Source organism: Phoca vitulina, unplaced genomic scaffold (genome assembly GCF_004348235.1).
Source record: "Phoca vitulina isolate PV1807 unplaced genomic scaffold, GSC_HSeal_1.0 scaffold52, whole genome shotgun sequence".
NCBI classification, from domain to species: domain Eukaryota; kingdom Metazoa; phylum Chordata; class Mammalia; order Carnivora; family Phocidae; genus Phoca; species Phoca vitulina.
The window spans coordinates 6,452,019-6,464,531 of NW_022589755.1; the positions used below are offsets into that span (position 1 = coordinate 6,452,019).

The 12,513-nt window shown below is 60.1% G+C and overlaps 2 protein-coding genes across 4 annotated transcripts; both read right to left on the bottom strand.

Annotated features, from left to right (window-relative positions):
• Positions 1–283: 283 nt before the first annotated feature.
• Positions 284–1,577, bottom strand: ADM5 (adrenomedullin 5 (putative)). The gene is made up of 2 exons (XM_032388876.1): positions 932–1,577; positions 284–720 (listed from the first exon to the last, which is right to left on the bottom strand). Exons 1-2 carry the CDS (start codon positions 1,033–1,035, stop codon positions 480–482), a joined length of 345 nt encoding a protein of 114 aa, XP_032244767.1. The 5' UTR covers positions 1,036–1,577; the 3' UTR covers positions 284–479.
• An 840-nt stretch (positions 1,578–2,417) lies between these two features.
• Positions 2,418–12,513, bottom strand: PRMT1 (protein arginine methyltransferase 1). Of its 3 annotated transcripts, XM_032388666.1 has the most exons (11): positions 12,407–12,508; positions 10,237–10,290; positions 9,578–9,679; positions 8,644–8,799; positions 8,440–8,503; positions 6,222–6,364; positions 5,297–5,384; positions 5,082–5,197; positions 4,080–4,230; positions 3,700–3,821; positions 2,418–2,717 (listed from the first exon to the last, which is right to left on the bottom strand). In XM_032388666.1, exons 1-11 carry the CDS (start codon positions 12,440–12,442, stop codon positions 2,634–2,636), a joined length of 1,116 nt encoding a protein of 371 aa, XP_032244557.1. In that variant the 5' UTR covers positions 12,443–12,508; the 3' UTR covers positions 2,418–2,633. The 3 variants fall into 3 exon arrangements, with proteins under 3 accessions (XP_032244557.1, XP_032244558.1, XP_032244559.1); XM_032388667.1 differs by lacking the exon at positions 10,237–10,290 and having other exon boundaries at positions 12,407–12,513; XM_032388668.1 differs by lacking the exons at positions 10,237–10,290; positions 12,407–12,508 and adding an exon at positions 9,928–10,004.

A 12,513-nucleotide genomic window follows, 5' to 3' on the forward strand; every position in this document is an offset into this window, starting at 1 on the left:
GTATCGAGCCAGAGCGAATCAAAGTTCTACCATCCCGAGGAGGGAGGGCTGCTTGGGGGTTGGGTCAGCCCACCAAAACCGCCCACGGAAAATGCAAGCCGCACGGACTGAGTGGTGCGAAGGAGAAGCTACAGCGGATTGGATTCAAGTTAGACAGTCAGGGGGACTTCCGTGTGGGAAAAGGTGCATGGATAAAGGGGAAGAATATGTTAGAGACTGGGCTCAGATTGGGAGGCCGGAATGGGCACAGACAAGCAGAGTCTGAAACAGGAAACTCGTTTTATTAGGCTCTGGACGTTAGTATTCTTTGTACATGCTGGGTCCGGTGTGCCCCTGGGTCCAGCCCAGATCACAGCGGGGGGAGACAGTTTTTGAGTGAGCCCAGGAGATGGAGTTAGGGGAAAAGAAACTTGGGGTCGTGGCCCCAATACACAGATGGGTAAGCTGAGGCCAGGGGAGGGCCAGGGACGTGCCCGACGTCACCCAGGAAGCTGGGCACTGCGCTGGCCTCTTTTCTTCAGGCCAGGGTCCTGGAGACGGAGCAGGACCCTGGCCTCGCGCCGCCGGCGGCGCCCGTAGCTGTGGGGGTCCTGGGGCTCGCGGCCCGCCTTCCCCGAGTGCTCCTTGATGGAGGCGGAGCGGAGCCAGTACATCATCTCCGGGAGGCGGTGGGTCTGGCATGTGCCCAGGGAACAGAGGCGCCTGCGGTGCCGGGGCTGCCTGGGGAGGGAGCAGGGGAGAAGGCCGGGTTCAAACAGAATCCTCTCGAGAAAGGGGTCTCGGTGGGGTCGGGACACCCAGAACTCCGCGACCGCAGAGGCGCGCTTACAGATCATCATTCCACCGACGCGGGAAGCAGTGGCCTGAAGGGGGCGCACGCTCCTCGCGGTCTTCTTCCTGCCCTGTCCCCGCCGCCACCCGCCTTGCTCACCTGCCCACGGAGTCCGGGTCCCCCAGGACGGAGGAGGCGAGAAGCAACAGGAGGATGTGGAAAGTCATCGTGGGGTGGGGCCGGGAGTGGTCCTCGAAACCCATGTGCCTTGAAGTGGCCCCTCCGGGGTGCGGCTCCGCCCCCTTCCCGAGTCCGACGGTCCCCTGGAGGCCCGTTTGGGCGCCAGTCCCCACTGCCCAGGCGGGGAAAACTGCGGCCAAGAGTCGAGGAGGCCACACCACGCCAGAAGGGGAGGCTTAGAACCCGGATCCCCACGTCCTGCTCCTTGGCTTCTGAGCCCTCGCGGGTGCGGTCACACGGCGGAGCTATGACCCTGGGAGGCCTCGGGAGAGGGACCCCTTTAAGGCGGAGGGAAGAGGGGCGGGGCAGCTGACACCTGCTAGTGGTGACACAGCTTAGGGCTTCCAGGAAAGGGGTGGGGGCAGGGAGGCGCTGGTCTCCTGTGACCTCAACCTCAACCTCAACCCGTTGGGGACCATGAGGTCTCCCGGGCCAGGCTCCTTCGTGGGTTGGGCAATGCGGGGAGCGAGCGGAGCCGCGTCGGGCTGTAGACAGAGGGAGTCTGGGCCCTAGCACGGCGGGCGGACACCATCCTGGAGGAGGACTAGGTGCAGACGGGTGTGAAGTGCCACCAGGCCTGGGGTTCCCTCTGTACCGAAGCAGGTGGAACCAGGGCCGCGGAAAGGAAAATCACGGTGGCTTAGGCGATGCAGGTCCTGCGGAGAGCACCCTGGGGGAGCAGGGACTCTGTGCACAAGGCCGTGAGGAAGGGTCAGGTGTAGATGCCGCGGCTGCAGCAGAGGGTGAACACACAGCCCCTGGGGAGCTGTCGGGGGGCCTCTGAGTCCATCTCTGTAAAGATGGGAGGCGGGGAGGCCCTGCTGCCCTAAGGTGGGACACCCCCCCACCCTTGTCCCCCACCTCCAAGTCCCAAGCTAGGCTGCGGGAGGAAGCAGACACACAAGGAATTCTATGCCCTTAATATACCCCCCATGACTCAGTTTCCCCACCTGCAGAGGGCAGGGCAGTAGTCACTGCCAGTCAGCCCTGGCCTGGCCTTGGAGGGTCCTGGACAGGAAAAAACAGCCAGACAGTGGAACAATGTGTGCGCTGGGGGGGAGGGGAAGATGACTTTCTGGGAAACTTAAGGACCCAGCTCTGCTGGGAACCCACACCCCAACCCTCCCCCAGCCCAGCAGGGCAACCGGGGACAGGAGCTCTGCCCAATGGGGACAAGAGGGAACAGGGCCTCAGGGGGCATGAGTGAGGGAGATTGGCGGGGGGGGACAGGGGAACAGAGACTAGAGGCCAGAGCCAGGGAGCAAGACCTAGAGACACAGAGGTGGGGACAGAGACCTACAGCTACCAGCAGGTGCCATCCCAGCACCCCCCGCTGCTCAGGCTGTCACCGCAGCCCCTGCAGACCGAACCCCAACCCCACTTTGCCCCCCAGGAAGCCGAGTCGTCCCAGCTGAGGATTTATTGGCGTAAATGCAACCATATAAAAACATAAGTTATGAAAAACACAGTCACGATGTGCCCCGCCCCAGCCCAGACCCCTAGAACCCCCTTCTGAGGGAGGGAAGGAGAGGAAGGGGGAGCCCCCAAACTGCCTAAGAACGCCGCAGCCCCTGGGCCCGTGGAGGGCCGGCCCGGCCGGGGTGGGAGAAGCCGGGCCGCCTCAGCGCATCCGGTAGTCGGTGGAGCAGGACAGCTCGCACAGCTGGCCCTTGAAGTCCAGGTCAATGGTGAAGTCCAGGTCGCGCTGTGGGGAGAGGGCAGGTGAGGGGGGCTGCACATGGGACAGGCAGAGATCTGGAACCGTCTGAGTCAGGGAGCGGCCGCAGGGGGTGCGCCCCCAGCCACCTCCCACACTCCCCGGAGACCCCACGTCCAGGCTGCGGGACCCCACGTTGCTGGTCCCACCCTCAGCCCTGACTCCCAGCCGCGGGCGACACCCTCAAAGGCACCTGGAGCCCAGCCAAGCCCGCCCCTCCAGGGCAGAGCTCAGCAGCTCTGGCTCTCGCTTAAAGGTTGTTCCCACATCAGAACCATTCCTATCAGTAAAGCAGTTACTCCTTCCCTCTTCTAGGATGCAAACCTCTCCCCCAGCACACTTCCTCCCTCACGGCAACACTCATTGTCCCGACCCCACTGTCCCCACGTCCTCGGCTCCCAGGCTTCCTGGAGGCCAGGCCTCGCTCCGTGCTCCCCACCCCCCAGCGCTCCCTGGAAAGGCTTGGGCCCAAATCGCCAATAACCTTGAAGACTTCTGCCCTCAGGCCCCCCACCTCGGCCCAGGCTCCCGGCTTCCTCCCCGCCCCTCTGGGCCTCTCCTTCGGTCTCTTTATGCCCGGGTTTTCCAAGCTCTGTACTCCTGACATTTGGGGGTCACAGTCGAGGCTTCTTCACTGTCCTGTGCTAGATGCTACTAGCATCTTTCTCCAGGTGTGAGAGCCCAAAAGGTCTCCAGACAATGACAAATGTCCTCTGAGAGAGGTGTGGCCTTGGGACACCCACTCCGGCAGTGCTCCCTGAGCATCACCCAGCCCCGCGCCCACAGATCCACACTTCTAGCCCAGGCCCACGCCCCCGAACTCCAGGCTCCAGACCCTTTGTCCTCCCATCCAGCTGGGGTCTCCCCAGGGGTCGCAGACTCAACCGAGCAGAGGGCTGCTGGGGCCCCAGAACAGGCAGCAATGCCCCTCCTGAGCCCAACCCCCCCCGCCGCCCCCGCCGCGCCTCACATTATTCTTGGCATTGGGCCGCATGCCGATGGTGCCAAAAATCTCCTCGCCTGTCTTCACGGTCAGGTAGTCCTCCATGTAGAACACGGTCTGCTTCCAGTGTGTGTAGGGGGACTCGGGGCCTGGGGGTGCAGTCGGGTCAGCCGGGATGCGGCCAGCCGCCAGGCCTCCTGTCCAGCCCCCACCCTGGGCCTCGGCCTGGCCCTTCCCTTTGTCTGGCCCCTCCATGACCTTTGCTGAGCCTCCACCATCCCTGAATCCTTTCACCCTCATCAAGCCTTGGAGAAGAACTGTTGGTTACTGGTTCACGGGTGGGGAAACGGAGGCATGGCCGGCCCCCTGGCTCCCCCTGCTGGCTCCTGCCCGCCCCCCGTGCTCACTGGTGGAGAAGCCCGTCCTCTTGTGGCAGCGGGTGAACTCGATGTTGAAGTAGGCCACGAGGGCGTGCACGTAGTCATTCCGCTTCACTTGCAGACAGAAGGGGGAGGTGAAGGTCAGGTCTTCCACCTTGACAGTGTAGATGTCCACCTCCTGCGGGACAGGCCCCGTGAGCCCCACTCCCCAACACGCAGCCCAGCGGGAGGCGGGAAAGCCTGGGGGAGCCACGCTGCGGTCCTGCCGCCTTCTCTCCCAGGGCCAAAGCCCACCCCGGACGGTTCCACTTCCTAGAGCTACTACTTCTGCTTCAGAGAATTGCCCGTTGCCCCTTCTCCACGGCCTTCACCCTGCCCGGGGGCCTCTCCGCAGAGCTCCCTACCTCTGCCCCCACCCCCCCTCCCCCGCCACAGCTCCTTACCCGACCTATCAGCCAATGTGACGATTTTAAAACACTGTCCATCAGCTCATGTCAAACTCCTGCTCAAAACCCCGACAGCTCCCTGGCGCCCGCCCTCCCAGCTCCTGTCCTCACTCGCTCCAGACTCCCTCCTCCTCCTCCTCCTCCACCAGGTTTGGGCCGCCTCTCGCAGCCCAGCGCAATTCTAGGGCTCACCCCAGTGTCCGGCTCCGTGTGCGGACACCGAGGGGCTCAAGAACCGATCGCTGCCATGGTATTCTTCATCAGTGGCCCAAGTGCATATCAACTTGCTCAGGGCCTTGAGCTTCCTGCATCTGGAGTGCTGGCCAGCTCAGGGGTGCCCCCCTGGAATGCATCCCCCAGAGCAGTGCCCGCCAGTCTGGTCTTGCTCCCAGTGGCACCTGGAACCGCCCACGGGGCTGGGCTCATGAAGCTTTTTAATGGATTGAAGTGGCTTCTCCGGGCCTCTAGCGCCGCCTCCGGCCAACAGGTCAGACTCCCAGGCCTCGGGCAAACACTGGGCCACCTGATGTCGTGGCCCTTCCTTGGTTCCAACCCTGGGACACCTGGCCACACCCCCCCTCACCTTTATGAGACAGGCGTTGGTGACCAGCTGCTTGGGGTCCACCACATCCACCAGGGGCTCCTTGATGGCCACGTCTTTGATGCAAGACATGTCAAAGCCGTATACGTTCTCCCACCCTGGGGAGGCAGGCAGGGAGGAGGGGTGAGCCCATCAGGGGCGCCCAGGCCAAGCCTGCCCCGCCCCCCAAGCTCCTGGGGGGGGGCCCCCGAGCTCACAGTGAATCTTGTAGTCTTTGTACTGACGGTCTTCAATGGCTGTCACATACAGCGTGGCTCGGTCCGGGAAGATGAGGCCATCGGGGGCCTGCCGAGGGGTAAGGGGAGGGTGTGAACGATTGGGGGGGCGCTTGGAACACTGCCCCCAAACCTTGACAACTTGGGTCTCTATCCACACACGCTATCCCCACCCTGGTCTGAGCCACCTGGACTCCTACAATGGCCTCCTCACTGGTTCTTCGCTTCTGCTCTCATGCCCACATCTACTCCCCACACGGCTGCAAGGTGGCATCCAGGAGCACCTAAGTCTCAGGCCTGTCCTTCACAGGTTCTGAAGAATCTGCAGAACTCTCCCTGGCTCCTCAGAGACAAAAATTAAAGTCTCACGGGGATGCTCAGGCCCCTCCACCCCCTTCCCTTGTACTGTTCTTCCAGACCCTCAGTCCACTCCCTGCTGTTCCTCAACACCCAGTAAGAACACTCCTGCCCCAGGACCTTTGCACCAGTTCCTCTGCCCAGATGATCTTTGCCCCAGATCTCCTGCAGCTCCTACCCCTTGTTCAGGTCTCAGTCACCGCCCCCTGGGGAGCCTGCTCCCTGAGCACCTGGAACTGTGGTCCTCTGGCCTCTCCCCATCCTTTCGCCCTGCTATGGTCTTCTTCCCAGCACCCCAGCACCAGACACCTCCTGACACTGTCTCCTTGTCACTGTCTAGCTCCTGGTGCCTGTTACCTCCCATTTTGGCTTTGGGCCCTCCCATATCTGAGCAGTCAGTCCCCTGCATGAAGTCCCCTGCGGGGGAAATATCTAGTATGGCTTTTGGTTTTCTGCCCAGGCCCTGATTGATAGGTGCTCAACAGGTGGCCGAAGGAGCCCAGGCTGTGTGAGCCTGTGTGAGCTGCTCCCACCCTGCAGGGGGCCTCACCAGCCACTTGTCTCGGGCGTAGAGCACGGTGTTGAGCATTGACTCGTAGAAAAGGCAGTAGCCCATCCACTCGCTGATAATGATGTCCACCTTCTCCACCGGAAGCTCTACCTCCTCCACCTTCCCCTTGATGATGGTCACCACTGCGGGGGCAGAGAGAGGCACATGCAACTGGCCCCGAGGAGACCCGTCCGCTTGCCTCCCCTGGGGGACCAGAACCTGGGGACCCCACTGGAGCCGCCCCTGTCTCCTCCAGGAAAGGCTGGGAGCTGCATTCGGGCATCTTCAAAAAACTCTGCCAGCTGAAGCCATATTCTCTGAACTCAGGGTTTTTTGGTTTTGTTTTTTCATAATTTTTTTTTTAAAGTAATCTCTATGCCCAACATGGGGCTCAAATTCACGACCCCGAGATCAAGAGTCACACACTCTATGGACCCAGCCACGCAGGTGCCCCTCTGTTAACTCAGTTTTGTTTTGGTTTTTTTAAAGATTTTATTTATTTATTTGACAGAGAGACAGCGAGAGAGGGAACACAAGCAGGGGGAGTGGGAGAGGGAGAAGCAGGCTTCCCGCGGAGCAAGGAGCCCAATGCGGGGCTCGATCCCAGGACCCTGGGATCATGACCTGAGCCGAAGGCAGACGCTTAACGACTGAGCCACCCAGGCGCCCCTGTTAACTCAGTTTTAAAATTCATTCATCACCCTGGATATTTTTAAGGCAGAAGCAGAAATGTATGGGTTAGGTATTGGATGATAAGACTTTGTCGTTAACAGCATGGTCATGTTTTTTGAAAGGCTTCATTAGAGAGAGACACACACAGTAGGATTTATAGGAGAAATGACATCACGGTTGAAATTTGCTTCAAATGGAGATATTTAAAGCTCAGTGGTAGGTATCTGGGGGCTCATTACACTAATCTCTCTTTATATATATATATATATATATATAATCTTTTTTAAAAAAATCACTACGGGGGCGCCTGGGTGGCTCAGTCGTTAGGCGTCTGCCTTCGGCTCAGGTCATGATCCCACGGTCCTGGGATCGAGTCCCGCATCAGGCTCCCTGCTTGGCAGAGAGCCTGCTTCTCCCTCTCCCACTCCCCCTGCTTGTGTTCCCTCTGTCACTGTCTCTCTCTCTGTCAAATAAATAAATAAAATCTTTAAATAAAAAAAAATCACTTCGGGGGCGCCTGGGAGGCTCAGTCAGTTGAGCATCCAACTCTTGCTTTCGACTCAGGTCATGATCTCAGGGTCGTTGGCTCCAGCCCTGTGTTGGGCTCCACGCTTGGTGTGGAGTCTGCTTGAGATTCTCTCCCTCTCCCCACCTCCCCGTACTCTCTAAATAAATTAATAAATAAAATCTTAAAAAAAAAAAAAAAATCACTTCAGTGTCTAAAATGCTAGGAGCCTCCACATCCAGAAAACCCACCATCTTCCCTCATTCTCTGCCCCAGGAACCCGACAGGTGGGAACTCAAAAGCCACACGGCAACATCCACACAACCGGCATTTTTGACCCGAGCAACCCTCCTTTGATAACCTGACCTCCCAGATACACTAGTTCATACATGAGATGACAGTGCGGGCTAGGGGATGAACGTCTCAGGGGCTGCTGGAATGCCCACCCCCAGGAGCCCGACTGAGAGACCTGGGGTACGTGCAGGCGATGGCCGTCATCGAAAAGAGCAAGATCATCAAAAAGAGCAAGAGCCTCTCACATCTGGAAATGTGTGAAACTACACGATGAGCAGGTGGAAGAAGTAAAGGGCAAAAGGCTCGCGTGAAATGCTATTTATGTCTAAGACATGCATGTGAGCGTGAAAAGATTTACACGTGTACGTGCTTGTGGGTGTAGACTTCTCCGGAAGGGAATGTGGGCTGAGCTTAGAAGGGCGGCTGAGAGACTTCTCACCACGGGCCCTCAGGTGTCAACCCCATGCCTCTGCAAACTAAAGACTGCTTCTTGCCCCCGTGTTTGACGAGCGAGGCACTAAGCTCGTGACTTTGCCACTCGATTCCTCAACCGGCAGCACGCGCCCTGTCACCGCCCGTTGTGAGTTCTGAGAAGGGATTCTCAGGCTGCCGGCAACTCAGAGCCCGTGGCGGGAGGAACAGCTGAATCTGTGTTCAGTGACGACCCCCACCCCACTGCCAAGGGCCCCGGGGAAGCGGGAAATCACCCACTCCATCCCCACAAACCCATTCTCTTCCTGGGCTCACCATGGTCTAACTTGTTGGCTTTGACGATCTTCACCGCATAATCAGAGATACTGGAACACTCGATCTGGGGGCCCAGGAAGAAGGGAGGGTGAGACCCCCCCACTCCCACCCTCCGCCCCCAGTCCCCTCCATCCAATCCCTGAGCCCTGAGGGGCCCCTCTCTGTCCCCAGGCCCTGGCCCGCCCGCCTGCCCAGGACACTCACCCCAATGACCTTGCGGGCTCCAGCCTTGGCAGCAAACATACAGAGGATCCCTGTGCCCGAGCCCACGTCCAGCACCACCTTGTCCTTGAAGAGGTGCCGGTTGTGAAACATGGAGTTTCGGTATGTGAGGGTGCGCACCTCATCTTTCAGCATCTCCTGGAGGGGGAGGTAGGGGCGCAAGGCACAAGCATATCATGAGGGGGCCCACGTCCCCAGCTGGAAAATGGGGTGCCCTGGCCTCTGACACACTGGCGGTTTGGAGAGCTAGAGCTCAGTCCTCCCACTTCCTTAGTCCCCTTGGAACAAGTCATTTCCCTCCCACGTGCCTCAGTTTCCCTATTTGTAAAGTCAGACCGGATGGACTAATCTCCCTCCCGCCTTGGCCTGATTCTCCCATTGCCTCCCGAGCCCCAGTGATCCTTGGCTGCACCCAGCACTTAGTGCCCCTAAACGGTACACTTAAAGGTAAATTTTGTTATGTATATTTTACCACAATTTGGAAGAGGCCTCAGCAAAAGGGGAAAAAAAAAAAAAAAAAAGGGAAAAAAGTGCTCAGAATCGCATCCCCACCGCTTTCGGGGACCTCGGTGCGAAAGGGTCCAGAAGCCCCGGGCACAGCAGGCGGGAGCCGCTGGGGGGCAGTCCCACCGCCAGCCACTAGAGGGCGGCAGAGACCGGCAGGCCCTGACCTCCGGCTGAAGTTTCAGGCAGGCTCGCCCGCGCTCCCACCCCAGCCTCCCGAGAGCGCCAGGCTAAGCTCCGTCTCCACGGCAACGGCTGGGAGAGGCGACCCCGGGGTGTGTGCCTCACACCCAGAGGGGCGGCCAGGCACGCTGCCAGGGGAGCAGGGCGCATGCGTGGGAAATCAAGTTCCAGCCCTCCCAAACATTAACCCCCTCCAGATTCAGCAGCTCTAGGAGCTGTTCACACTCACCTCGTGAATGCCGAAGTGAGCATAGGAATCAAAGTAGTAATCTTTGGACGTCATGTCCTCAGCATTGGGCTTCTCGCTGCTTTCTGCCTGGCCGCAGGAGACCTGGGAGGAGGTGGATGGGAGCATGGGTCAAATCTGGGGGCTCTCTAAGGCCTCTTAAACCTCCAGGTCCCTACTTCTCCCTGGAGAATAGACACCCCCCCAAAATCATACCAGGGCAACCCTACAGCCCCCGTCTGCCATCTTGCCTCCCCCCAAACCCCAAAACCTTACAACCCCACTTTCCTCTTCCAGGACCCCTCCCCAGAGCACCATCCAGGGGAGTACCCCGATACCCCAGCCACGCCTACCATCTCTCCAGTCTCTCTGCCCCCGTCTCTAGCTCAGCCCACAGCTGGGGAGGGGAGGGGAAGGCAGAATTGGGGCTGACACGGGAAGGGCAAAGGGGGGGGGGGCTGGAAATGTAGTTAAGGAAGTAGCCACAGTATTTGGGGAGGCCAGATGGGAGCCACAAACCTGGAGGGGTTTTGTACTAACGTTTTGGGGGCACACGGTAAACTGGTTTGAAGCAAGAGGAATCATGGTTAGACCGCTAGAAAGGGCCTGATATGTGGCAAGATATATTTATGTGGGGAAGGGTCTCACAAAAGGATATTTACTTCTTCAAGAGGCGGCTGGAGGCTCATCCCATTAGCCAAGGTGGCTACAAAATTCTAGGAGAGAGTAACAGGGAGACAGGATTAGCTACTGGGAGTGGCTAGGGGAGGGCCAGGCCAGGGGACCCCAGCTCACAGGGGAGGGGGTGTTTCCTGCAATTTTCCTTTTCCTTGGCAGGGAGTGGTGGCAGAGGGAGCAAGTAAAGAGGCAGGGCTGTTTTTAAAAGGGGTGGGAGAAGTGGGGGGAGAAGAGATGGGGTTCTGTCCCAGCTACGGCTGGAGAGATGGTGGCCTGCCCCCACGCCGTCCCTCTCTGACCAGGCACCTGACCACACACACCTCCCCCATCCAGGCCACAGGAACTGGCACCCGCCAGGTACACACGCACCACCAGCTGTCGCTCCCCCTCATCATCTAATCCCCCCAGATTAGGTGACACTTCCTGACACACACCCCCATCCTGGGGTGCCGTGAGTAGCTGGCGGGGGGGACTGGCAGGATGTACCCACTGGGCATCTGCCGCCTCTGCAAACAAGTCTCTTGTCTGAGGGGACCCCAGGAAGGAGGTGTGGCACCCTGACCCCTAGCTCCTGCCTTGGACTCAGGAAGCCCCAAACAGAACCAGCCCGAGCCGACCTCCTAGCTTAGTCCCCTCTTCCCAGGAAGGGGGAGTCCCAGGGAGGAGGCCCGACTCTGGACCCTCAAACCCCTCCACACGTGGGGCCAAGTCCTCAGGCAAGCTCTAAGAAAGATACTTCCTCCACCCATACAGACCCTGGTCCAGGAGAGAGCCAAGGTGGGGGGGGAGTCATTGGCGTGACACCCGGGAGCTGCCTGCCCCCCAATGCTACAAGGTAACAGGAGGCAGTATGCAGGCCCCATCAGATTACATCCCTTCCAGATGTGACCACCCTCCGGGCCCCAAGAAGCACGAAGTCACAGACATGACCCACGGAGCTCCAAGCCCCGCCCCCACTCTCCCAAGCCACTGAGGACACCTACAAAGAAGGGTGACTGGTAAGGGGATTTCCCACTGGGACCCATTTCTCAATACCACTAATACCACGACCAGGCAAGTCCCAAGAGGTCTTGAAACAGCCCCGGAGCCAACCCCGTATGGCTGCACAAGAACCAAACCTCTCAGGAAACCATTTCAAGCCTCCAGGCTCAGGACCCTCAAACAGGGCTGCAGGAAGGGGGAGGTCGCCCACCTTCGCATATGCGCCCGGGAAAGAAAGGTCTCCAATAGGAGGTAAAGCTCGTAGTTTATATTCCCCACATCCTCTTCCCAGCAGAGACTCTCCCTCCCCTCGCCCGGGAGGGCTCCGAAAGGGGAGGTGGGCTTTGGGACACGCCCCATGAAAAAGATGTCCCTCCCACACACCCAAAAATGGCCACAAGGGGGTGCACGACGCCTTATCGGGAAGGATCTCCTTCAACTAGAGGCCCCCCCACCACCCAGAGGGAGGTCACAGAGGCATGCCCCATCCCCCCAGCTCCCAAAGCCCCGGGCAGGAGAGAATCCAGGCACAGGAAAACGGCGGCCCGGAGGGAACCAATTCTTCCTCTTCCTCCAATCCCAACCCAGGAATGCACGAAACCTGGACCGAAGCCTAAACAGATGCCCCGGTATCGGTAACGGGGTTTTGGAGGGTCGAGATACACTGTCCCTCCAGAAAGACTCTTTACTTCTCGGAGGGACCGATGCACGTACACCCCGAGGGGTACGTCGCGATCCCCGGGGGGAGGACAGGGGGCCTCCGAGGGAGGGTCGGAGCCTCCTCTCCGCCCCCCCCCCGGGGCGCCCCTCCCCCGGCCGGGGGCGGGGCCTTTGTCCCGCACGTGGAGCCCGCCCGGCCACCGGGCACGGCACACCCCCTCCCCACCCACAGTGCCGCGGCCACGTGGGGGGCAGGCCGGAAGCGCCCCCAGCCCTCCTCCACGTGGGAGGGGGCACGACACCTTCAGCTCGACCCGGTGCCGCAGGCCCCCGAAAGCTAGGAAACCCGCACCTCAGACTGTATCCCGGGATCCGGAGCATGCGGCGTCCCCTCCGTACGGCTGAGAGCCTTCATCCCCAATCCGCCCATTCGGAGCCCCTTCCCCACGACGGCGGCATAAAACATCGACCCCCAAACCTCCCCCCACCCCCGACGGCGCTCCAGGCGCTCACCTCCATGATGCAGTTCGCGGCCTCGGCTGCCGCCATCTTCACCCGCACCTACTCCTCCTCCTGCCGCCGAGACCCCCCCCTTTCTCCGCACTCCCCCGGGACCGCCT